General features: G+C 43.6%; 2 protein-coding genes across 4 annotated transcripts in view; one reads left to right on the top strand and one right to left on the bottom strand.

The window, feature by feature from the left end:
- Nucleotides 1-1,364: 1,364 nt before the first annotated feature.
- DTX3L (deltex E3 ubiquitin ligase 3L) lies at nucleotides 1,365-11,158 on the bottom strand. Its single transcript, XM_069475110.1, has 5 exons — nucleotides 10,903-11,158; nucleotides 9,816-10,024; nucleotides 5,105-6,643; nucleotides 4,458-4,675; nucleotides 1,365-3,562 (listed from the first exon to the last, which is right to left on the bottom strand). The coding sequence occupies exons 1-5, from the start codon at nucleotides 11,084-11,086 to the stop codon at nucleotides 3,493-3,495; spliced, it is 2,220 nt and encodes a 739-aa protein (XP_069331211.1). The 5' UTR covers nucleotides 11,087-11,158; the 3' UTR covers nucleotides 1,365-3,492.
- A 71-nt stretch (nucleotides 11,159-11,229) lies between these two features.
- PARP9 (poly(ADP-ribose) polymerase family member 9) overlaps nucleotides 11,230-24,378 on the top strand; it is a 41,903-nt gene continuing 28,754 nt past the window's right edge. Inside the window, exons 1-5 of one of the 3 annotated variants that reach the window (XM_069475109.1) lie at nucleotides 11,235-11,269; nucleotides 11,622-11,763; nucleotides 22,150-22,304; nucleotides 23,070-23,178; nucleotides 23,964-23,997. In XM_069475109.1, the coding sequence (XP_069331210.1) occupies nucleotides 23,164-23,178; nucleotides 23,964-23,997 (49 nt within the window). In that variant the 5' untranslated portion in view covers nucleotides 11,235-11,269; nucleotides 11,622-11,763; nucleotides 22,150-22,304; nucleotides 23,070-23,163. Of the gene's footprint in view, nucleotides 11,270-11,621; nucleotides 11,764-22,149; nucleotides 22,305-23,069; nucleotides 23,179-23,963; nucleotides 24,106-24,378 lie in introns of all 3 variants that reach the window. The other 2 variants (XM_069475107.1, XM_069475108.1) reach the window with 2 other exon arrangements.

The raw sequence follows: 24,378 nt of genomic DNA, 5'->3' as shown, positions 1-24,378 counted from the left end.
TGGGAGGTGTTTGGGTTTCTGGAGAGAGAGAGGGAGACAGAGAAGACACAGAGCAAAGGCCAGAACAATGAAAGTACAGACTACTTTGGAAAGCTGGTAGTCTGGTGTGACTGGACCATAGAGGCTTGGTGGCATGGAAGAGACATAAGGTAAGCAAAGTAGAATGAGAAATACCCGATGGCCATCCTGTGGAGTTTAAACTCTGTTTTCTAGGCCAGCGGTTCTCAAAATGTGACCCCCAAGCCAGCAGCAGCAGGCTCATTGTGAAGCTGTAGCCCAGCATCCCATCTTACTTTGCCTCACTTCCCTTTTTATTTGTCCTTGGGCTTGCACTTCTCAAATGGTTAGTACCTTAACCTTTGCCTTAGGCTCTATGTTTTAGATCTGATCAATGAATGACCCAGTTAATAAAAGAGGAAATAGTATCTAACTCCCATAGGGAAATCAAAGCAAAAACAGTACTAAACTATTATAGTAAGTGTAAAGAAGTCCAATAAAGGTCTGATTTTTCTCCTAATTACTACTATGATGCTATTTTTAGGGAATCATCAAATATCTGTGTTATTTTTTAATTTTCCTTTTTCTTTGGAGAGGAGGGTGCCTCTAATCTGCTGGTGCTCAGGGAGCTCTCTGGGCAATTCAGCACTGATGCTGGAGAGGTGAAACACATTCTAGGAGCAAGGAGGGGGCAAAGAGAGCTTAGTAGGGTATTGCATATGCTTTCTCTAGAAGGAGAGAAGAGATGAAATCTGCAGTCTACTTTTATCTTTACAGTAACCTATGTGTTTATAAAGGAAAAAAATATTGAGAAATGTGATTTTTACAGCTAAAATTGGCAGCAGTGAAGAATATAGTGAAGTTCTACTGTGATAATATGTAGCAAACAGCTACATACAAAATCAACCAAAGATGTCCATGCACACACTATACAATTGTACACTGTATGTGTTGTAGGAAATTCCCAGAATATTAACCTAATGAAAGAGAAAAAAGCAGTGAGGGAAACAACACAAACAATCTGTTCCAAATATGGGTTTAACTTTATTTAAAGCAGATGCAGATGATAACACCTTCCAAAGAGCAAAATCAGTAATGCAAATGCTCACCAATCACTCACACCATGAAACTTGTATATGCACATACTTTGCAATCCAGGATCTAGGATTTAGAAGAAACCAAAATTTGCTTCTTTTGGAGCAAATTTAGCTAAAAGATTAGTAGATACAAAATAATCAATCAATCATAACAATAAAGAATTTAATGAATTTTTAAATCTTATCTGATTTCTTTTCTTTCTTTTTTTTTTTTGATTTCTTTTTAAAAAAACATATCACTTAGCTTAAGCTTCCTCAGCCCTCTGGACAAAGGAAAAAATTCTGGCTTTTAGTTCTTCAAATAGGACTTCCTTGGTGGAAATTTGCTTTGAGTCCTGTGTAGGGATCCATTTCTGAGAGAATTCCGGAATGAAGGGATCTCTTCAGCCTGCTCCATGGAGAAGAGGTGCCCCCTGAAGGAGGCAGTACACCTCTGGGGTGCAGAAGCCCTGGAGCCAGATGACTTGGTTCAAATCCCAGCACTTCTATTTATTTACTGTGTGACCTTTGGCAAATTGCTTTCCTCTCTGTGCATCAGTTTTCTCGGTTATAAAATGGGGAGACTAGTATCAATTATAGATGTAAAGCTCTTACAAAAGGGACTAAAACAAGTAAAGTACAAAGTAAACATTAGCTATTATTATCTGACAAAAAAATTATGTGTGTGTATATGTATCTATAGGAAAAGAAGATGACATCTTATTTGCCATTTTTGGAGAGAGGCTAGGACACAGATAACCACATAATTTGCTATGATAACTTTTATCTTACTTGGAGAACCATTTAAAAGTAAAATTTGACATGTCATATGTGGCTCAATTCTCACCTTTTTTCTTTCCAGAGAGAGTATCAGGGAGAAAGATTTTAAGGACAAAAACATGAATTGGAGGGACTTAGTAAAGGGATAAAAAACTAATAGAATGAGGGCTACAGTTACTGTAAAATGATAGAAGATTGAAATGAAAGTAAGATTATCTGTTAAACCTGGAAGCGGGTTATACTAAAAAATACAAAAATATCCAGAGGGAAACAATGTTCAGAAACATGTAGCATTACTGTGGTAGGGCAAGTGCACCCAAAATAGCAGGTTACTAGGAACAGGGAGCAAAGACTCCAGTTAGAAGCCTGGTCAGAGTTCAAGCACCAAGGGTTCCAGAGTAAGGAACTCACAAGCTGGGCATGGTAGCACGTGCCTATAGTCTCAACTACTGGGAAGGCTGAGATTGGAGGATTGCTTGAACACAGGAGTTCAAGTCCAGCCTGGGCAACATATTGAAATCTTGTCTCTTAAAAAAAAAAAAAGAAAGAAAGAAAGAAAGAAAGAAACTCAGTTTTCTAAATCAATGGTGAGGACTCCAGAAATGGATTCCTTACTCCTGCCTCTGCCAAAAATTTAGGAAGCATATATCTCTCTACTAGCAATTTAAGTCTGGCAAGATTAAGATTTATTAAGCACTGTTATAGTTTGGTTTGTTTAGCTCTGGCTCCAAATCTCATGTTGCAATTTGATTCCTAATGTTGGAGGTGGAGCCTAATGGGAGGTATTGAGGTCATGGGTACAGATCTCCCATGAATGGCTTGGTGCTGTCCTCCTTGTGGTAATGAGTGAATTCCCACTCTATTCATTCCCACCAGAACTGGTTAAGTTACTAAGAGCATGGCATCTTCCCCCTTTCTGGTCTTGCTTCCTCTCTGGTTCCTCCATGAGTAGAAGCAGCCTGAGGCCTTCACCAGATGCCCAATCCCCCAGCCAGCAGAATCGTGAGCCAAATAAACCTCTTTTCTTTATAAATTACCTAGCTCAGGTATTCCTTTTAGCAACACAAATGGACTAAGACAGGCACCAACTGTAAACCAGGCTCTGTGCCATTAAAAATAATAGTCTTATTCCATTAGTTACCAAAGGTTTCCCAATCTCTGCTACTGGCCACTTTTCTTGCCATGGGGAATGGAGGGGAATATGGGTCTCTAATTTTCTATAACTAAAGCCTTTTTACTCCCCATTTACACTAGAATGTCACTTTAACAGGTGGAGATTAAAAGGAAAACAAACAAAAAACTAAAGGGCCACTCCAGGGATGGCAATGAAAGAAGGATCAATATGCAGCTGAAGAACACAGAAGATGATTTAAGACCCACCTCTAACTCCAAAGATGACACAGGAATAAGACATGACACCTCTTCAGCAAAATTACAGAGACCTTTGGGGCTTTTGTCTTCCATAAAAAGTGTCACTCTAGAAATGACAGACTAGCTGATACTTACTCTTGTATTAACAACTTCTCAAGATGAAAAATTTTAAAAGGCGTGTGTACATAAGGATTTACATTGGCATTAACTCAGCCTCCTGAAATATATTTTTTGAAAGCTTGGTTAAGACATTCTTCCAGTAGTTTTGTTACTCAATTCCTCTAGCTTTCAGCTCTGCTTTGACACGTTTCAGGTAAGCAGGATCAGGGTAGCCGTAGCTGCAGAAGGAAAAATTCCTTTAGTGTCACCACAAATGGTTCCAATCTGTACAAGAGATATTTGCCATTTAAACATTTAATATTTAGTGTTTCAAACATTCCCAGGTAATCCTGAAGGTGGGTGACTTATAATCACTTTTACCAGGGCAGACGTGAGTCACTTAGCCAGTGAGTGAGCCTGGTCGTCTGACCAGCATCTGCCTCTCAACAGGCCTTTTTTTAATTTTCAGTTTATTGTAAGTAGTGATGCTCATAAAAATGTAATAATATACTGTATTTTATGGGAGCACTGTAATCATATGCTGGTAGGATTTTAAAATTTGAGGATTTGAAAAAGTCTCAGGGTGTTATTTTTCTCTACTATCAAGGGTCTGAGGTATTCTATTTGAGTTTCATAAAGAACAATTGGATTTCCTGTAACACAGCTTCCACCACTGGTCTCCTTACAACTAAGACTTTTTCTAAAGTGCTATTGGCCAAGTGAGTTCAGGTTCCCTGTGGACTGATGGGGGGAGAGGGGGAGAAGAGGAGAAGAGAAAAGGTGGCCTTAAAAGAAAGCAAAGTAGATAAAATTCCTATGATCTTCAAATAGACATGAAGCCCCAAATTAAATCAACTTATATACCATTCATCTTGGATTCTGAAACCCCCTGTCATTTGATGTAAAATTGAGTAGCTATTTAATACATAATACTTTGTAGTTAGCAGAGTAGAAGTTTATGGGGACCAATCTGTCTGTCTATGAGGTTATCATCCCCAATAAGCATCTGTCAAAATACTTTACTATACCCAATACCACTGCTATAAAGTGTCCTTATATCCACATCCACAAATTGCCATATTTCATAACTCCTATATTCTGTTTAGCAGCCATTACATTTCAAAAGGCTCTCACCATTCTGGTCCTCCAAACCGGCATGTTTTGTGGTGAATATCATTCCATGTGATGACATCTGAGGCTCCTGATACTCGAGAGTCCCCCACTGTGAAAATCAGCTTTTGATCAAAGGCCTTTCGAAGCAGTCTCAAAACTTCCCTTCCTTCTTTATTATCAGGCAAATATGCAGTTCGCTGTATTCCAAGATACATCTTTCCTGGGTGTGGGTGCTCTTTCTGTGAAAACAAGAAAATGTAATGTGAAAACAGTCCCCTGTTTAAATTTTACTATATATACAGCTGTGTTCATTTGTAGATAGAGAAAATCAAAAGCAACAAAAGTATTGAAGTTTTGCTCATATTCCCAAAAATTCATGTTTTTCCTTTTTCCTCAAATTCATGCTGGGAACACTATCTACCTTTCTGACTCCCCTCATCCTAAAACATAATCTCCACCTACCCTTTTACTGACTTAAGAAATAGACACAAAAGATAACTAAGTTATAAGCAAACATGGTGACCTTTATCATTATTTCAATCCCTTGCGTAGGACCATGGAAACAATTCCCTGGGAAATCCACTGTCTAATAGGCAACAGTACAGTCTCTTTTGCTCTGATAATCCTAGCATGGTGGAAAGAAACCCACGGGGCTCAGAAACACTTACTGTTTGTATGCCTCCTCTGATATCATATTTAATCTCAATGGAGCCACAGGATTCATAGCCTGGAAGTGAGATGTTTGACACAGTGCAAACCATGCTTCCTTCTGGCTGATTTCCTTTCTGGATACCATAGAGTGTCTGACACACAGGGCAGATTGGCTTATATGACATGGCTTGTTTGATACAAGGGGCACAGAATTCATGCTTGCACTTTGGTAGCACTTGTTTATTACTAATGGTGTCCATACAGATGACACAGATGCTCTTTTCCTTCTTGTCCACTTCCGAAGCCTCAGAACTCGCCGAGTGGTTGAATGTAAGGGAAGCTGTTTTTGAATTATTACTATCAATGTCCATGGGTGTTTCATGATCCTCATTCAATTTGTCTCCAGCCAACGGAGACATTTCCTCTTCTTTTAAGACATACTGCTTTGCCTTTGCAAGGTGATTTGGCAAACCAGTCAAAATCACTGACTCTTTATTTAGCAAAAAGTGTATATTTGGATGCCTTTTTTTAAGGTCATCAGTAAACCTGGTTCTATGTAAGTGCTTTCTCACCTTGCTCAAAGATTTCAGTGAAAGAACTTCTCTCATCAGCTGACATGAGACGTATTGAAAGGCATCGATGAAACTTTCATAAGCATGCACAGATAGATCTACCTGCTTGTCCTTAGGTTCAAATAAAATGCAGGTTTTCTGACTTTTTTCTGAAACCTTGATGCTAGTGTCATACCTTTTCTCTATTTCTGATATATCCTGGAGTAACTTAGCTTCTAAAACCTTATAGAGAGCAGTACCAACCTCAACTTGATTCAGCATGCACCTGGGAGTCAATATTCTCACAGGCGCCTTGACAAGAGCTTCAGAGATTTTTTGTTTGGCAGCTGAAATGTCATCTTGCATCCCAAGGAGAGTTAATTCTCTTCCTTTCTCCTTTATAAGGAGCTTTGTAAACTGATGATTCAATTCCTGTTTGATTTTATTTGCCTGCTTACTGTCTGCTAAAGAGACACATTCTTGCTTCAGAAGTTCTGTGCTCTTCTGGAATTCACTGACAAAAGACTCACGAGCTGCTTCTAGGTCGCCTGATTGACTTGGGGTGAAGTCTAAGGAGACCATATTTGGGGAACTCTCCTGGATTTCGATGTTTATACCAAATCTTTTCTCTATTGAGTCTATTTTATCAGGACGGGTAAATTTGAAGTATTCAAAGAAAGGCAAGGGAACTTCAAAACAGTTGCTTTTTTCTTCTGACTTGGTTTCTGGCTCAGAAGGAGAAATGTAGCTGTCCCAATCTTGCTCACTGAGGGCCTTTTTCCTTTCTGTTTTTGAAGAGGAAGATTCATGTTTTTGCTCACTTTCTAGCAACTGCTCACTCAAGAAGTGATATATTTTTTCAATATCTTGGAAGTCACCGCACACCTTCTCAATTCCATTGTGACCCTCCATTTTTTTGACATTGGGGCAGAGAGTGGCCACATATGCCCTCTGCTCTTTGGAGAACAGGTTACAGTTCAGATCAGCTGTCACAGTAAGAAAGATCTGAAATTTAAAAAAGAACAGGAACAAATAAAATCTCTCAGCATCCAGGCATACAGTCTTTTCAGGAGAATCCCTAGAGACTACAGAAACAACCACTATGTCTTCCCTAAGCAGGGGGCAACTTCTTTTAAATACTTTATAGAGAATGTAGCATGCTACAGCCCAGAGGTTCTCAGCTCTGTCTGCATGTTAGAATCATCTAGGGAGTTATTGAAAAAAACCAGCCAAGGCCCAGGCACATCCCCAGAGATTCTGACATAAGTGGTCTGCAGTGGAGCCTTGGGCGTGAGAATTTTTTAAAAGCCCCATGGCTGAGAGATCTGTGTTCTAGAGCTGCCACTATCTGTTTGACCTTGGGAACAGATAGAGGGAAGGCTTCTGCTTTCTGCATAAGTTCCTATGGTTCTCACAAAAGTCTCAGCCTGGAAAGGAGCCATAAATCTAAGGAAAATATTTTTTTCCTATTACTGTTTTTTTCTCTTCCTCACTACCCCCTCCTTTTTTCCCCCCAACTGAACACTTGACTGCATGCAAAGTTGCTGGGCCTTTCTGAATCCTGGCCTTTAGGAGCTCAGATATGACACACCAGATTAAGATAAAAAGGACAGAGGCAAATTACATATAACATAAAAGCAAAATTTCCAATGTTTTGTTCCCTCTCGAGGTCTTTGTGCATGCTGTTTTCTCTGCATATATTAATAACATTCTTCCTCTAGCTCTTCAAAATATTTCCTGAATCCAGCCTCCTCTCACACTTCCACCCAGAGTCTAAGCCATTATCACATTTCACCTGGCATACTGCAACCTCTCCTAACTGGACTCTGACCTTCTACAATAGTCACTCCCTACTTTTTTTTTTTTTTTTTGAGAAAGAATATTGCTCCATTGCTCCAGGTAGAGTGCCGTAGAGTCATTACAACTCACTGCAACCTCAAACTCCTGAGTTCAAGCGATCCTCCTGCCTGAGTCTCCTGAGTAGCTGGGACTACAGGTGCACACCATTATGCACTGCTGATTTTTCTATTTTTAGTAGAGACAGGGGTCTCTCTCTTGCTCAGGTTGGTCTCAAACTCCCGAGCTCAAGCAGTCCTCCAGCCTTGGCCTCCCAGAGTGCTAGGATTACTGGCCTGAGCCACCATGTCCAGCCCCCTACATTTGTTTTTCAACACAGCAGCCAGAGTGACTCTTTAGAAATGTAAATCAGATCACTCCCTCCCCTAGCTCAAAACCATTTGATGAATCCCCTAACATTTAAGTTAAATTCCAAAATCCTGGCCAGTCTTGGTGGTTCATACCTGTAACCTCAGCAGTTTGGGAGGCTGAGACAGGGGGATCCCTTGAGCCCAGGAGTTCGAGACTAGCCTGGGCAACATAGTAAGACCCCCGTCTCTACAAAAAATAAAAATAAAAAAATTAGCCGAGCCTGGTGGTGCATGCCTGTAGTCATAGCTCCTGTCTCAGGCCTTTGCACTTGTGCTGTTCTCTGCCTAGAATGTTCTTTCCCCAGAAATCCACTTGGCTAGCTCCCTTACTTCATTCATGTCTACTCAGATGTCAGTCACCTCACAGGAGAGGTTTTTCTGGATATCTTATTTTAAATGGTGGCCTGTCACTGTCTTGTCATTTATTCTGCTTATTCTTCTTCTTAGAAGTTATCACTGGCAGACATTTTATTATACATCTATTTGTTACTATTATTGTCTGTTTCTCTCACTAAGAGGCAAAGCCCCTGAAAACAGAGTCTGTTGAGATCCTGGCTGTGACTCCAGCTCTTGTAACAGTGCCTGTAACAGTTAACAATAATGCATTATAAAGTTCAAAATAGCTAGAAGAATTGGAACGTTCCCAACATAAAGACAATTGCTTGAGGTGATGGATATCCATCCCAGTTACCCTGATTTGATTATTATACATTGTATACATATATCAAAATACTACATGTACCCCCCAAAATATGTACAACTATTATGTATCAATAAACAGAGGGAAAAGGTCTCATTATATACAGAACAGAAATAAGAATAGCAGACTTCGGCCAGGCGCGGTGGCTCACGCCTGTAATCCTAGCACTCTGGGAGGACGAGGCAGGTGGATCGCTCGAGGTCAGGAGTTCAAGACCAGCCTGAGCAAGAGTGAGACCCCATCTCTACTAAAAATAGAAAGAAATGATCTGGCCAACTAAAAATATATAGAGAAAAAAATTAGCCGGGCATGGTGGCGCATGCCTGTAGTCCTAGCTACTCGGGAGGCTGAGGCAGTAGGATCGCTTAAGCCCAGGAGTTTGAGGTTGCTGTGAGCTAGGCTGACGCCATGGCACTCACTCTAGCCCGGGCAACAGAGCAAGACTCTGTCTCAAAAAAAAAAAAAAAAAAAAAAAAAAAGAATAGCAGACTTCTTACAAAAACAATGCAAGCCAGAAGACGGTGGAATGACATCTTTAAAGTACTGAAAGAAAAAAAAACGTCAACCTAGAATTTCTATACCTAGTGAACACTTTTCAAAAATAAATGTGAAATAAAAACTTCTTTAGATAAACAAAAATGGAAAGTCACGTTTCTGAAACTGTCTCTAGTCTCCCACTACAATACTTTTTTTACAGTTAAGTGAAAAAAGTAAGAATCAAAAGTGCAAACTCAGAATTTTGTAAATAGGTATGAGTTTGCTGACATTCATAGAAAGAGGCTAGAAGGAAATATACCAAATGTTCATGCTGTAGGCAGTCAATATCTACTTGTTGAATGAATCTTTGCACAGCCAGCTCCTTCTCATCATTTAAGTCTGAGGCCAAATCTCACCTCCTCAGAGAAGCTGACCCTGACTTCTGGTCAGAAGTAACACCACCTCCATCTTCCCCTTCCTTGCCCTGGCCCTGTCAGTAGTCTCTGAGGCAAAATCACATTTTATTTTCTTCTTAGCACATATCACTCTCTGAAATGGTTTTATTTTGTTTACTTGCCTATAGTCTTTTTGTGTACCTCCCCCCACCCCCAATACAAGCTGTATGAGAGCAGAGACCTTGTCTGTTGTGTTCACCTCTGTGTCCCAGTCCCTAAAACAATGTCACCTCATACTAAGACCCCTGCACATGGTTGTTGGACCAATAACCAAAGGTGTGGTGATTGGAGAGGAAGTTGCAGGAACATAGCCATAGCCAGCTCCTTTCAATACTCACCTTTTGGACACAGGAATCCACAGTGTTAGGAATAGGTCCTTCATTTGGATGCTTCTCACCAGACTGTACTCCTGCTTGTGACTGTGTCAGCGAAGAAATTTTGGGTCTCGTGTTCTCTACTGGATTTTCAGTGGGTTCCAGGAAAATGGTCACATGTTTGTTGTCAATAACAATTTCGTGCTTTCCTTTTTTCAACACTCCCTCCTTAGCTTCAGTGGAGACATTAAACACACACATATATACACACAGAAATGGGAGAGATTTCAAGTAATTCTCTTATTCCTGCATCTGTGTCCTGCCCCAGCACCCTCCTAGTAAGGCTGCTCCCTGCATGGTGGAATGTAGGTTGGCCGGGAGGAAGCAGGGAACTATTAACTCCAGAGTGAGCAGCTTAAGTTTTACTGTAGAAATGAAAGCTTAATGACAGTGGAACATCATCCACACATTAAAAGTCATGTTTCTGAAACTGTCTCCAGGCTCCCATTTCAATACTCCTTATACAAGTTAAGTCAAAAAAAGCAAGAATCAAAAATGCAGAGTCAGAATTTTATAAGTAAGTGTTTGCTGACATTCATAGAAAAAGACTGGAAGGAAATATACCAAAATGTTCACATTTGTTTATCTCCAGGTAGTTTCCTTCTTTATTGTTTTCTTTCTTTTCTATAGTAAACATGTATTACTTTCGTAATCCTCAAAAATAAATCAGTGGAACCATTATTTAAAACATAAAAGTGGAATGCCAAAATGACAAGGACAGTGGCTGACAGGCATCTGGGCCAAGGAAGAGGACCGCTGAGAAATATGTCAGGATGAGGATATGGAAAGCGTCAACATTGAGGCGCAACCCAGGTCCCAGACTGGGTACACTTGGGGCTCTATCCTCCGCCGTCTGAGTGTCCACTGTCTGAGTGAGACTCCTGGCAGCAGCAGCCCCGTTCCTGTTCCTCACCAGACTGTGCCATACTTTCTCCCACCCTCTCCCCTAGGCCAGCTTGAACTAGGTCTGCCCTGAAACCCGCGGGGCTGGGCCCCCGGGGATGGCCTTTGCGCCCCGGCCCGGCCCGCACCCCTGCTGCCCGCAGCTCACCTGCCCTTTCTCTGAACTCCACCTGGAAGGTGTCCGGGGCGCCGTGGCCGACCGGCCGGACGGTGCACTCCCCGCCGCCCGAGGCTCGGCTCTGGAAGTACTTTTCCAGCCTCCGGTGGACCCGGGAGACGGTCTCGGACACACGCACGAGGAGCGGGGACGGCGGGCAGAGGCTGGAGGCCATGGCTCCGCGTCGGGCTGGCGCGGGGCTTCGGGGAGAGACGGGGCCGGGACTGGGGCTAAGGCGAGTCCCGCCCTGCGACTGGGGCCGAAAAGTTTCAGTTTCGCTTCGCCGGAGGTCCCTCCCTGTTCCCGGTAGAGCCGCTTCCCCTCCGCTGTTTGCAGTCGGCGCTGCGGCCGGTGCCGGGTGAGTAGGTCGCGTCCCTGGGCGGTGGGCGCTGCACGAGGCGCTTTCTTCCGGCTCCCGCGTCCCCGCTCCTGCAGGCTGGCGCGGGGGGCGGAGCAGGACCGGGGTCCCAGGGCCAGGCCTCCCCTGTGAGGATGTAGACTGGGCAAAGAAAATAAGTTTCTCCTGTGTCTCTTTGTTACTTCTTCTTATTATTATTACATTATTTGCCTCGAAAACGTAATTCACATTCTGAATTCAGGTTAAACGTACCTATTTTTTTTTTTTATTTGAATTTGTTCACTTGCATTGTGACCTCTTACCAGTTTGGCTCTTGGGGCTTTTCGGCCCCATTCCTTGATTTGGCCAACAGCACTGAACTGCTTGCTGCCCCTGGAATTAGGGAGTAAAGATGAGAGCGAGACCCTGACTCAAGGGCTGGCAAAGGGAGGTGGACTGTGAACCAAGAAGAGAAACCTCTTGACGGCCTCGGAGAAGTTTCAAGCAGAATCTTAGTAAGAGTGAGGAAAGGGAAGGGGAGGGAAGGGTAAGGGAGGGGAGGATGAGGATGAGGCACAGGCCACTGTGGTCTGAAGTACAGAGGGGGCCTGAGGCCTGGGAGGAAAGGATGTGAAGGAGGAAGGGCCCAGCCAGATGCTGCTGTCCAGTAGAAAGATAATGAAGAGTCTGTGTGTTAATTCTAAAATATGTGGTAGCCATATCTTAGAAACTACAAAGAAACAGGCGAAATTAATCTTAATGATGTTATTTAACTTAATATAGCCAAAACTTAATCATTTCAGCATGCGATGAGATACTTTACATTCTTTTTATCATACTAAGTCTATGCGATCCAGTGTTTTTCTTACACTTACATCACATCTCAATTGTGACTAGGCACGTGTCAGGTGCTCAGTAGCTACATGTGGTTAATAGTCCACCTTGGACAGCACAGGTCTAGATGGTGAAAGGTCTTAAAGAGCAGTGAAGAGAAATTGAAGGGTTGCAAGCAGTGGAAGAGAGTGACATGGCAGATTGGCATTTTAGAAAGATGGTGCTGACAAGAGTGTGGAGGACACATTTCCAAGCAGGAATGAATGGAGGCACAGAGGCCAGGATAAGTGTTTTGCATATGGCTGGTAAGACTGGAAATGGGTCAGCCTTTATGTCAAGCAATTAGGCAATACTATTGGAATTATAACTGCAAATGCTTTATGGTTCTGCAGTTCCACTTCTGGAAATTTGTCCCATTGATATATTAGCCCCTGTGTGAAGTGATCTATGTATAAAGTTGTTCTTTTCAGCCTTACTTACAATGGCAAAAGATTGTGAACTCCTTAAATATCCATAAGTAGGGGGACTAACAGTTAAATAATAGCGTGTATAAAAATGAGGAACCTCTCTCATATGCTAATATGAAAAGATCTCTAGGATGCATTAAGTGGAAAAGATAAGATGGAGAAGAGTTAACATAAGCTGCTCCTTTTTGTGTAAAAATGCCTCTGGAAGGATATAGGAGAAGCACTGATTGCCTCTGGGAGGGGAACATAAGGAGGTAGGAGTGAGCCTTTTACCCTTTTAAAATTTGAACCGTGTAAATTGAAAGGGTGAATGAATGACCCAAAGGACACATTTCACACACAGGCTATGTGAAAGCAACTTGGCTGGTTTATTCACCCGGGTGTGGGTGGTCTGAGTCCGAAAAGAGAGTCAGCACAGAAGAGGGTTTAGTGAGGGTTTTTATAAAGGGGGACAGCTGACCCCCTCCCACCTGCCCTGTTCAGTTCTTTGTTTCTAGGCCAAACTGGCAGGTGAAGAATTGCTTCCTGGTATTTGCAGCAGAGGACGGTGGGCAGAACAGCTGTTTGTAGTAAATTCTTCTTCAAACAACCAATTCCTATGACCCCTTTGCCCCAGTCCCATCCATCCTTCTGTTCTGGTGTCGTCCTTATCAGGAGAGCTAGGGAGGGATAGCTCTGGACTCCATCAGGGAGGGAGGAGGAAGAAATGCTGGCTGCAGCTGTCTGTCAGACCTACGAGGGAGACACAAACTTCGTCTCTATCTGGGAGGGAGAGGGAAGGAATGCTGGCTGCAGCCGTCTGCCAGATCTACAAAGTCCAGGGAATCCTCAGACTCCTACGACTATTGTTTTACAAGCCTAAGTTTTGCGTTAACCACATTCTGTCCTATACATACTGTTCGGGTTCCCACCTGGAGTAAACCTAACATTCCACACTTTTTATTATATGTATAAAAGAAAAGGAAGGGTAAGGTGTGGGAAAAGGGTAAAAATTAAAAATTAGAAAGGTTGGGAAGTGGGTGTCTTTGTCTTTCTGACTGCTTGTTTTTCTGTTCCTGAAGATTTGGTCATCTTTGAAATGTAGTCAGGCCCTTTGCGAGGGATGTGTGTGATCTTTGTCCCTGAGATTTGGTTTTAGGTAGGAAACAAAGGCCTGAAGTTTACACCTCTGCAGTCTGTCCGGGAGCTTTTCAGGAACACCTTGAGGCTGTAAAACAAATTCTAAAAGCTGTGAGCTGGGGAAATGTGAAGTGAAAGATTTACATTTCTTTTCTGGACTCTTGTAGGTGTTTGGGAAAACAGAGTCCCAGCAGGTTGCCTGCTAGTTTGGGAGAAGGGATAGTAAAGAGTCCAGAGAGCTCAGAATTGATTTTTAGCTGTCATTAGAAAATTAGGAGATTTAAGGCCGTCCTAACATTCCCCGTTTTGTTGTTAAAATTAAATTTTTATGTAAAATGAACTCAGAAATTAGGAAAAAGGGTGGAGATCTTTCTTCTGTAGTTTCTTCGAGCTGAGGAGGGATGTAGAGATCTTTTCATGGAGTTCATTTATTAAAAGGGAGGGGATTGAAAACAGATGGTCTTGAAGTTAGAATAGAGTCAGGATGGGGTTTTACTGAAGAGAAATAGGGCCTGAATTTTATTAGATAGTGAAGAATGCAGGGCTTGAAAATGAGAGTTGAAAGTAGAGCCACTAGGGGCCTTAGGTAAGAGTTTACGATCACGCATGGTGAGAAGAGCTTATAGTTTTGAGAAGGTAGAGAGGTTTTTTGGACTGCAGACAGATAGAGATATCATAGAGCGCCCATAGTGGGGGAATAGAAAATAAGGTTATTATTATTATTAGGGTTTCCAGTGGAGGCAAAGGACTGACCGGCCTGGTATGTAAGTTGGCCTGGGGAAGCATTCAGAGTGACACCAGAAGTATAAAGAGGAGACAAGGCACGATAAGGAGTCATATTGTGAACTAAAATAAAATTTTAAGGCTCACCCCCCCCTCCCCACCGGCTGACTGAATGGACCCCCTCGTGCCAAAGGGATATCCCAAAACTAAATTGCCTGCCAGGAGGAGGGAGGTCAGACATGCCTCATCATGTCCCCCTCCCTTCTTGAAGACATCCCTTGTAACCCATTAACAGGCCTAAGGCTATGCAAGACAAACCTGCAGGTCCTCAATTTACACAACAAATATATGTCTGGTGGCTTATCTCTGATAAACAGCTCCTTATGTTAAAACATTCCAAGCCTTTAGACAAAGCTTCGTGTCTTTAACCAATTACAAGTCAAAGAATCTTTAAACCCACCTATAACCTGTAAGCCCCTGCTTCACGATGGCCCACCTTTTCGGGCCAAACCAATGTATGCCTCCCACGTATTGATTTATGACTTTACCTGTAATCCCTGTCTCCCTGAAATGTATAAAACCAAACTGTAACCCAGCCACACCGGGTCCACTTGCTCAAGGTTTCTTGTGAGTGTCTTTGGGTCATGGTCCTCAAATTTGGCTCAGAGTAAATCTCTTTAAATTATTTTAGGGTTTGGTCTTTTTTTTCCGTTGACAAGGTTTACCACAGCATGTTATCGGAGTCTGGTATCCGTGATGGGCTGGACTTTCAGGGAGCTCGCCATGGGTGGAAGCAGGTTCTGGAGGGTCCGTAGGTTTGAGTCCTGAGAGATGACCCTCAGACGGGATTTCTAGAAGCTTAGCTGTAGTGGTGGAAGCAGTGAGAAAATTATTTAAAAGGTCGAAGGAGGTTTATTTGTTCTGGGAAATCCTTGAGTAAAATCTAGTCTCTAGGCTGTGAGTGCTGCGGTCCCTTCAAGAAGCCATACAGTGAGTTTTACTGCTGGCAGGTAGGTAGGAGTGGTGGAGAAAGACAAGGGAACCAAAGGAATTTGGGACTTTTTATCTTCTGAGATCAATTTTTACACATTTTATATGTCTGTCTCTTTTGTAATAGCCCTTAGGCCTAGGTAGGATGAATAAGGTTGGGTCAGGTGAAATTTAATAAGATAAGTTTGTTGTTTACTTAATACTACTTCAGTGGATTTGGAAAGTAAAGTATGAGAATTAATAATGTTTTAAATAAAAAGTCATAAAAATTTTAGTTCTTTCTATGACATTTTCCAAAGAAGTAAATCTTGGACTGAGGTTGATTATCAACTGTTGTTTAAGAAGAATCGGAGCAAAACAACAACCATCCTCAGATGGTAAAGATTTCACAATAGCCATGGTTACAGATGTAAAGGAGATTTGGCTATTTTTGTGACACATAATTTAGTATATGTGATTTATTATTGATAATATATATTAAGGCTTACTAGAACTTCAGGAATTTCACACAGTCTTGGGGCAGATACTTATAAGAATGAATTAATATTTTAAGAAAACTTTGTTTTATTATATATTAATTTTTTTTATTTCCTTTATCAACTTTATTTCAACCTGCACAGACCATCTGTCACACATGTCTAAAACTTTCTGTTTTGTCCTAAGTTTTTTATTTTTTAAACAACCAGTTATTTAGGACAAAAAATTTTATACAAGATCCTTTTTTACCAAAAATATATTTCCACACTCATTGCCTCTTTACATCTCTTTCGGTTACTCACAAGTTACTTTCTATTTTGTTTTTAATGAAATATTTGATGTAAGCCAATTAATTAGAGCTCCTTTGTTACAGTGGGTGGTTCTGAGGACAAACCGAGCGGCACACGGAGAGTCAGAGAATCAAGGTTTATTTGCCGGTGGGCTCAGAAGGGTCTCGCCACCAAATTCTGAGCTCCTGGTATTTCCCACTTTTATTAGGTTGGGGTGGTCCGAGGGGTGGGGTCTTAGGTGGCTAATGCGCCAGGTAATAGGTTAGTATTTTGCTGATGTGCCAGGTAATAGGATAGTTGATGCACCAGGTAACAGGTTAGTATTATATTGATGAGAGTCTTCGGAGGTGTGGGCGTCTCAGGTGGTTGATGCCCCAGGTAATAGATGATGGTTTTCCTTATCATTCCCCCTTTGATGCCCTTGTATGTCTATTACAGGGCATCATTTCCCAGTGGGTGATAGCCTCATAAGGCCATTATGTGAGCTGTTGCTCTCCGGGTTACAGTTGTCTCCACGAATTTTATAATCACACTCAGTATGCAGGGGCCTACAGTGACAAGGAGGAGAATGGTTATTAGTGGCACAGCCAGAGGTAGTAGCCATGAAGTCCATTGTCCTAAGTCGAAACCCCAGGTTTGCTCTAATTCCTTGTTTCTTTTCTGGATTTTTTTTCTTACCTCCCTGACTTTTGTGGTTATTACGCCTGTCTGGTTTATATAGTAGCAGCACTCTTCCTCTAGGAATATACAGGTCCCCCCTTTTCAGCAGTGAGTAGGTGTAAGGTCTATTTTGTAAGGTTACTGCTGCTAGTGAGTTCAGTTGACTCTGGAGGGAGAGTAGGGAATCTGCTACTCGTTCCATGTCTTCATTTAATTCTTGGGATAACTTGTGGTAGATGCTCAGGGATTTTCCTAGGGCACCTACTCCTGCTCCCATCCTAGCAGCAATTCCTCCTGCTATGAGAATCGATGCTAGTAAGGCCCATCTTTTCCCGTTATTTGGGTGGGGGCTTAGTGTAGCTTCCAGTTGTTGGGTTTCTTTTTTTTTTTTTTTTTCTTTCTTTTTTTTTTTTGAGACAGAGTCTTGCTTTGTTGCCCTGGCTAGAGTGCCGTGGCGTCAGCCTAGCTCACAGCAACCTCAAACTCCTGGGCTTAAGCGATCCTTCTGCCTCAGCCTCCCAAGTAGCTGGGACTACAGGCATGCGCCACCATGCCCGGCTAATTTTTTCTATATATATTTTAGTTGTCCATATAGTTTCTTTCTATTTTTTTAGTAGAGACGGGGTCTCGTTCTTGCTCAGGCTGGTCTCGAACTCCTGACCTTGAGCGATCCACCCGTCTCGGCCTCCCAGAGTGCTAGGATTACAGGCGTGAGCCACCGCGCCCGGCCTGTTAGGTTTCAAAGATAGAAACATCTGGGGTGAGGAAGACCTGGGTGCAGGTCCTGGTCCAGCTTCCTGGGAGGCAGAGGTAGGCAATGTCTCCACAAAGAAAGAATATGCCATCCCGGGAGCAGGTGGCAGTGGCATTACTGGGTAAGGTTTAGTTATTTGTGCAGAGTTTACCCAGTATGAATCCCAATATTTCATTCTCTCCTGCATTAGTAATGCAAGTGACATTCAGGTGGGAAGTTATGGCAAAGCGGACATTGTATGCTACTGGTCCCACCAGGGATGTTTTGTTTTGGGCCTGGGATCAAGATGCTGGAGTTCCAGCCTGGAGGCACAGGGACTCCAAGATAGACTCCTTTCTGGAGGGGTAAACAGACCCAACATGAAGCATGGTTGCGTAGGGCCTGGAGGGTCATATTGAGGAACCCGGTCATTAGGGGAGAGGTTTCCTGGGGTTCAGTGATTTTTCGTATGCCAGTAAGATCTGGCCTCTTACAAGTTGATGCTGTTACTGAGGCTGTCTTAATAAGCTGAGCCTTTGTGTCTTCGACCAGTTGGATTCTAGCCTGGTCTTGGACTCCTCCACCATTAGACATCCCCCAGTATGTAGTAAGTCCAACAAGCTGGTTTGCCTTCTGTGGCCATACAGATTCAAATATGATGCCAGTCCAGTATTTCTTTCCCCCGCTGTGGCACACCTGAGCCTGACTATAACATGTCTTTGGCATGTAGGTGCTGACTGTGAAACCTCCTGTGGTCCAGAAGCCTTGAGTAATTCTGTTAGTGGAGGGAATCCAAGTCCTAGCATAACAAGCCTTAGGGCAGGGTTTCTCTGCCATAGTTGTTAGGGCGAGTGCCCCAACCAGGAGGAGGGTAGGGACTGAGGCAGGAGTAGATATCCTATAATGAGCCAAAATATCACATTTAGAGATGCCCTCTGCAGTCTCTAAATCTCCTGGAGCTACCGAGAAGAGTCTAGTCCCCAGTAAGGTCACTACAACCCCAGTGAGGGTCAGGGCCAGTGGTCCCATTTACTCCTGTTCAGTCCTGGGTGTGGCTGTCCTCATTGGGAGATGGTTAAGCTGGATCTTTAGTGGGTTCTGCTGGTGCTGATGTGCAGTCCAGAGATCAGTTTCGTTGTCAGGTTCAGCCTTTTTGACCTGGGAGTGATGGATCCATGGAGTGATACCTACAACTTTAACAGCAGTGGGAGTAACTAGTATCACAGTATGGGGACCCTTCCAGGTGGGATCTAGGGGTGTTCTTTTCCAGTCCTTTATCCAGACTAGATCCCCAGGTTGGTGGGGGTGGACAGGGAGACACAGGGCAATAGGGTTTTTCTTCTAGGATGGTGTGGTGGATATAGCACATAGTTTTGGCTAAGGCTTGGAGGTGTGTGTTTATATTCAATTCTCCCAGTTGTCTAATGTCTCCCCTTAATTGCTTGATGAGTGGGGGAGGTCTACCGAGCAGGATTTTAAAGGGTGAATATCCTGTGGGCCCTGGTGTGCACCTGACTCTGAACAGGGCTAGACTTAGCATGTCTACCCAGGGTAATTGTGTTTCCTGACATAGCTTCGCTAGAGTGATCTTGAGGGTCCGGTTCATGCGCTCTACTTTCCCTGAGCTCTGTGGCCTGTAGGCTGTATGTAGTTTCCATTTGATTCCTAGTGCCTTGGTGGGGGTTTGCATGACCTGCGCAGCGTAGCTTGGTCCATTGTCACTGACAAAGGAGAGTGGTAGAGCGTACCTGGGGATGATTTCTCTCAATAGAAACTTCGCCACTTCCCTAGCCTTTTTGGTCCAGGTAGGGACTGCCTCGACCCAGCCTGAGAAGGTGTATATCACTACCAACAGGTGTTTATAACCCCGACATGGTTTTACTTCTGTGAAATCAATTTCCACATCCTCGAACGGAGAGGTTGCGGTGTACTGAGTTCATGGGACTAGTCTCGGCCTGACCGCTGCATTGTTTTTAGCACAGGTCTGGCAGCGGGCGCTGACTGCTGCAGCGATGGATGGAAGTTTGGTAATGTAATAATATCGGGCGAGTAGCTGCGTGAAGGCTGTTTTTCCTAAGTGAGTCAGATTGTGATGTCGGGAGACAATGGAGTATGCTAGTTTATTGGGGATGAAGATGTTATGGTTCTGTAGGTGTCACCCCTCTGCATCCTTCTTGGGCTTCTCCTGCTCTGCCCACTGGTTCTCTTCTGGGGTATATTTTGGTTCTTTGGGCCACTTGGATGCCAACAAGATTTGGCACTGGGTTGGAGTGTTGTCCTCTGAACATCCTTGGGTGGCTGCATTTTTGGCTGCTTGGTCTGCCAGGCGATTGCCTGTGGCAATTGGATCTGTGACCTTTTGGTGCCCTCGACAGTGGATGACCGCAGTTTCTTTTGGCTCCCAAACTGCCTCCAGCAGTTGGAGGATTTTTATCCCTATTTTTGATCTCCTTTCCACCTGCAGTCAGCAGTCTTCTCTCCCTGTATATCGCCCCGTGGATATGTATTGTGGCAAAGGCATACTTAGAGTCTGTGTGTATGTTTGCCTTCTTACCCCGGGCATGTCTGAGGGCCCATAGCTCCGCCCTTTGTGCTGACCACCTTTGGGGCAAAGGGGCTGACATGATGACCTCATTGACTGTGGTGACTGTGAAGCCCACCAGTCGTTTCCCATTCTGGATAAAACTGCTGCCATCCGTGTAGAGTTCTAAGTCTGGTGCTGGTAGAGGACTATCTTTCAGCTCTGCCCGGTTGGCATAGACCTCCTCTACTGCCTCGGTGCAATCATGGTCCGGGGGCCCTGGCTCGGTGGGTAAGAGGGTGGCGGGATTCAAGGTCCGCACAGTCTCCAGGGTGACCCGCGGATTTTTGCATAGCAGTCCTTGGTATTGTGCTAACCGGTTGCTTGAGAGCCACTGGTGCCCTGAGGTGTTCATTAGAGGTATTACTGTATGAGGGACTCGCAAACGGAGGTTCTGTCCCAGTGTGAGTTTGTCTGCTTCCTTGACTAGCAGGACAGTGGCCGCCAGTGCTTGGAGGCAAAGTGGCCATCCTGCTGCTACCAGATCCAATTGGTTTGACAAGTAAGCCACTGGTCTCTGCCGGGCCCATAGTTTGAGTCAAAACCCCCAGAGTCACTTGTTTCTTCTCGTGTACAAACAAACAGGTTAAAGTCCTTGGTGAGGTCCGGTAGCCCTAGTGCAGGGGCTCTTTTTAGTAAGTCTTTTATTTCCTGGAAAGCCCTTTCCTGGAAAGCCCTTTCCTGACTCTCAGCCCCTTCCAATTCTTTGTTTTCAGGCCTGCATAGGGCTTCGTATAGAGGCCTGGCCTTTAGGGAGAAACCTGGGATCCAGATGCAACAGAATCCAGCTGCTCCAAGGAATTCTCTGAGTTGTCTCTGACTGGTCGGCCTGGGAATTATACAGATGGTGTCCTTATCAGGAGAGCTAGCCTTGGTCTCCATCAGGGAGGGAGGGAAGGAGTGCTGGCTGTAGCCATCAGATCTACAAAGTCCAGGGACTCCCCAGACTCCTGCGGCTATTGTTTTACAAGCCTAAGTTTTGCATTAACCACATTCTGTCCTATACATACTCTTCGGGTTCCCACCTGGAATAAACCTAATACCTGTTCAAACAATAAAAATGTAAAATTAGGTATATTAAAATCTTTAGAAAGAGTGTATTGCCACAGCTCAGACAAGAGGTGCTGAGACTCTAAAGTGAAGCAGTGACCATAGATGAGGGTAGGGGCATATTTGAAAGTGATTTAAGTGGTCAGGACCCAGAGATGGGTTGGATATAGGGCAAAAGAGAAGATTCAAGAATTCCTAGATTTCTGAGCCAAATGGGTAAATGGTATATATCATTTACTGAGCTGTGGAACCCAGGAGACCAAGCATGGATTTTGGAGGGGAACAGGGGAATGGGAAAGTGGAGTCCAGGAGATAAGGGGTCCAATTTTGCAGAGGCTGTGTTTGAAGCAACTCTGGGACAACCAGGTAGAGTTGAAAAGTGAGGCTCAGGAAAGCCATAGCCTAGAGATACAGATACGGGGAGTCATATTTGCAGTTGGTGAGTTGAAGCCATGGGAGTGGATGCATCATCCCTGGAGAGAATGTAGGATGAGATGAGAAGTGCCTCTTGGACAGAATCCTGGGGCAAGTGATTAAGGGTGGTTGGTGGAAGTGACCCCAGGGAAAGGCCTGTAAAGACATAGTGAGGGATAGCAAAAGAACCAAGGGAAGGTGGCACAGAAGAAGACAAGAAAGCAAGGTTTTAGGAATCAAAGAATGAAATACTATAGAAAGGGGTCAAGTACAGGTTAGGACAGAATAAATTCCATTGGGGCTACCACATGGAGGACAGTGACGACAGTTTCAGAGGAGTGCTGTGAGTGAGGTGGGGAGCCAGGCTACAGTGGGCTAAGCAGGAAGGTGGACAGGAGTAGAGTCAACTGCTCATTCCAGAAGTTTAGCTGTTCACGAAGAGAAGGAAACACAGTAGGAACCATTGATGGAAAGTTGGGAAGGTTTTTGTTGTTATGGTTGTTTTTTAAAATGCAACAGATTGAATGTTTTGGGCAATATGCTCCTTGTTTCTATTTCTTCAGGGTTAAACGAATATCACCTCCACCGCCAAGTCTATCCATAGGCCTGTAAAGCCTGGTGTGAAGACAGAAGTGCGTGCAACATCTAACGCAAAAGCCCACAGCCAAAGCATAGGCCGGTCTCCCTTCTTTTGTGAAAACAGCAGTGCCCTCTGGAGGCAAGAATGCATTCTGTCCTTGCATTTTACAATTGCACTGAACTCACTGCTTTTCCTTGATGCGTAAAGGATAGTGCTCTGATGCTGTAAAAAAATTTTCTATTGCAAAGACGTTAGCAATCATTTCAGAGGCCTGAAGATAGCAGCAGTGTGGGCAATTGCATTTTTAAGTATTGTCATCGTCATTCTTCTGAAAATTCGCAATCTTTAATTCCTATCTCTTAGATGGAAAATTATTAAAATGTAATTTTAATGTAATTTCTTGGAGTTTCTGACTTTTATCCAGATATTCCCCTATCTAATTAGGTCAAGGACATTTATCAGAAATTTAGTAATACTTACCTCTCACAGGCACGAGTCGTGTTTCTTCTTTCTTCAAACACTCTCCAGGGGTCTTTACTCACTCATGAAGCTAGTTTTCCTCACTGTTCTTTGAATGCTGTCTCACCTTTTGTTCTCATCCTCTTCTAAATACGTAAAAACTTGCTTCATGCTTCAAGGCCTGGCTCTAGTCTCCCCTCCTCTGTGAAGCTTTCCCTGTTCCGGTCTATACAGCTCTTTACCTTCTCTGAACTGCCCTCACGGTTTCAGTTGGCACCTCTCCTGGAAAGAATAGAAGGTAAACGGTGACAACAGCAGCAAAACAATGTGTGCATCTTCACCAATGATGGGAAAAACTATTCAAGATAGCTCCTACAGTGTATTCTTACCAAATTCCTTAAGATTCTGGTCAATGCTTATTGCATCTTTTCTATTTATTCTTAGAAGTGGGCCACCGTCTCTGTGAACTACAATCTGTACTTGGAACCTCAAAAGAGAGTATAAACATTTAAAGACCACCCCCCCGAGAACCTGGAGGATGGACTTTCCCATGGTAAAAAGAATAAATGTGTATATATCATGAACCTTGATCAGCACATGAATAGTTCTTCCTATAACAGCAAGAAATCTGAAGTCTTCAGTTATACCTGACATCCTCATCTGGTTTTAATGGCCCAATAAAAGTTTTCTCCTTGTACCATGTGGGAAATGGGGAATATCTAATCTAATCTAATCTAATCAACAGAGTCGCCTTGAGAGTTGACTTTTTTTAAAAAAGTCACCTCAGCACTGACAATCAGTATCACTTTGATTTTCTTCACTTATTGAGCAATTCTCCTTTTTCAGGATGGGACAAAGAGGGTATTGGAGGAGGAATAAAAACAAGGAAATAGAAAAAGGAATCTCATTTTCTGAACTTGAAAATGCCACATTAAAGCTTGTGCCTAGGAAAAGGCCCTTGAAAGCGTGTCCTTACTGGTGGATGGGAGATGCAGCAGATGAGGCTCATGTCCCCATGTCTCCAGAGAGTTTGGGGTCATGTTGGCCTGTGGGCCTTTGGGCCTTTTCAAGTGTTAACCTCCAGCCCTCATCTCATTCTGAATTAGAAGTGCTTTGACCCCTAGGGAAGTAGGATGGGGGTCAGTGTTTGCTGGAACATTTAGTATTTTAAGTGTTTCAGACACACAGATAAAAAAAAACACTTGCTCCCCTCCCTCCCAGACCTAGTTCTTTGAGCAGGGTTTCTGTTGTGTTGTGTTTCTTAGGCTCTATTTGTTATCAGTAATCTGTAGTCATTTAGCTTCCATTTTTTAAAAACGCCCTTCTCATTTTTCACAGGGTGCTGGAGCAGCAGCTTACAATGAAAAATCAGGTACGATTACTTGGCTCTCAGTCTTGTTTCAGAAAGTCTTTGCTCAGATCTTTCCTCAGTGGATACAGGGGAATACGGAAGGAGAATGTCTCCCCGACAAATGCTCAGGTGGGTGATGGCAGACCCTTGTGGAGGCCCAGCACATGCTTCAGAGGCGGTGTGGCGCCAGCAGGCATGTTCCTTTAGGGCCCTCATTGGTCCTCCCCTTTGCCCACAAGGTGTCAGACTCTTCTGACCCCAGCCCTATAGCTGCAGTTGGCCGGAAGAGGGCACCACCTGATTGTCTCCTTGCTCAACAAGGCCTGGAAGAGCCAGGTGGTACCTGCCTGATACTAGGGGTGGCCCATTTGAGAGTTTCAACCAAAGCTCAGGCCAGTTGGG

The sequence above is a fragment of the Eulemur rufifrons genome, chromosome 7 (assembly GCF_041146395.1).
Source record: "Eulemur rufifrons isolate Redbay chromosome 7, OSU_ERuf_1, whole genome shotgun sequence".
In the NCBI taxonomy this organism is placed as follows: domain Eukaryota; kingdom Metazoa; phylum Chordata; class Mammalia; order Primates; family Lemuridae; genus Eulemur; species Eulemur rufifrons.
The sequence above is the reverse complement of the archived record's forward strand: the minus strand, read 5'-3'. Positions and strand labels throughout refer to the sequence as shown.

Coding starts and splice junctions, on each gene's coding strand:
- DTX3L (XM_069475110.1), bottom strand. CDS start 11,086: ATGGCCTCCAGCCTCTGCCCGCCGTCCCCGCTCCTCGTGCGTGTGTCC. Junction 4,676..5,104: donor TCAGAGGAGGCATACAAACA/GTAAGTGTTTCT, acceptor TTGTTTTCACAG/AAAGAGCACCCACACCCAGG. Junction 3,563..4,457: donor CGGTTTGGAGGACCAGAATG/GTGAGAGCCTTT, acceptor TTCCTTCTGCAG/CTACGGCTACCCTGATCCTG.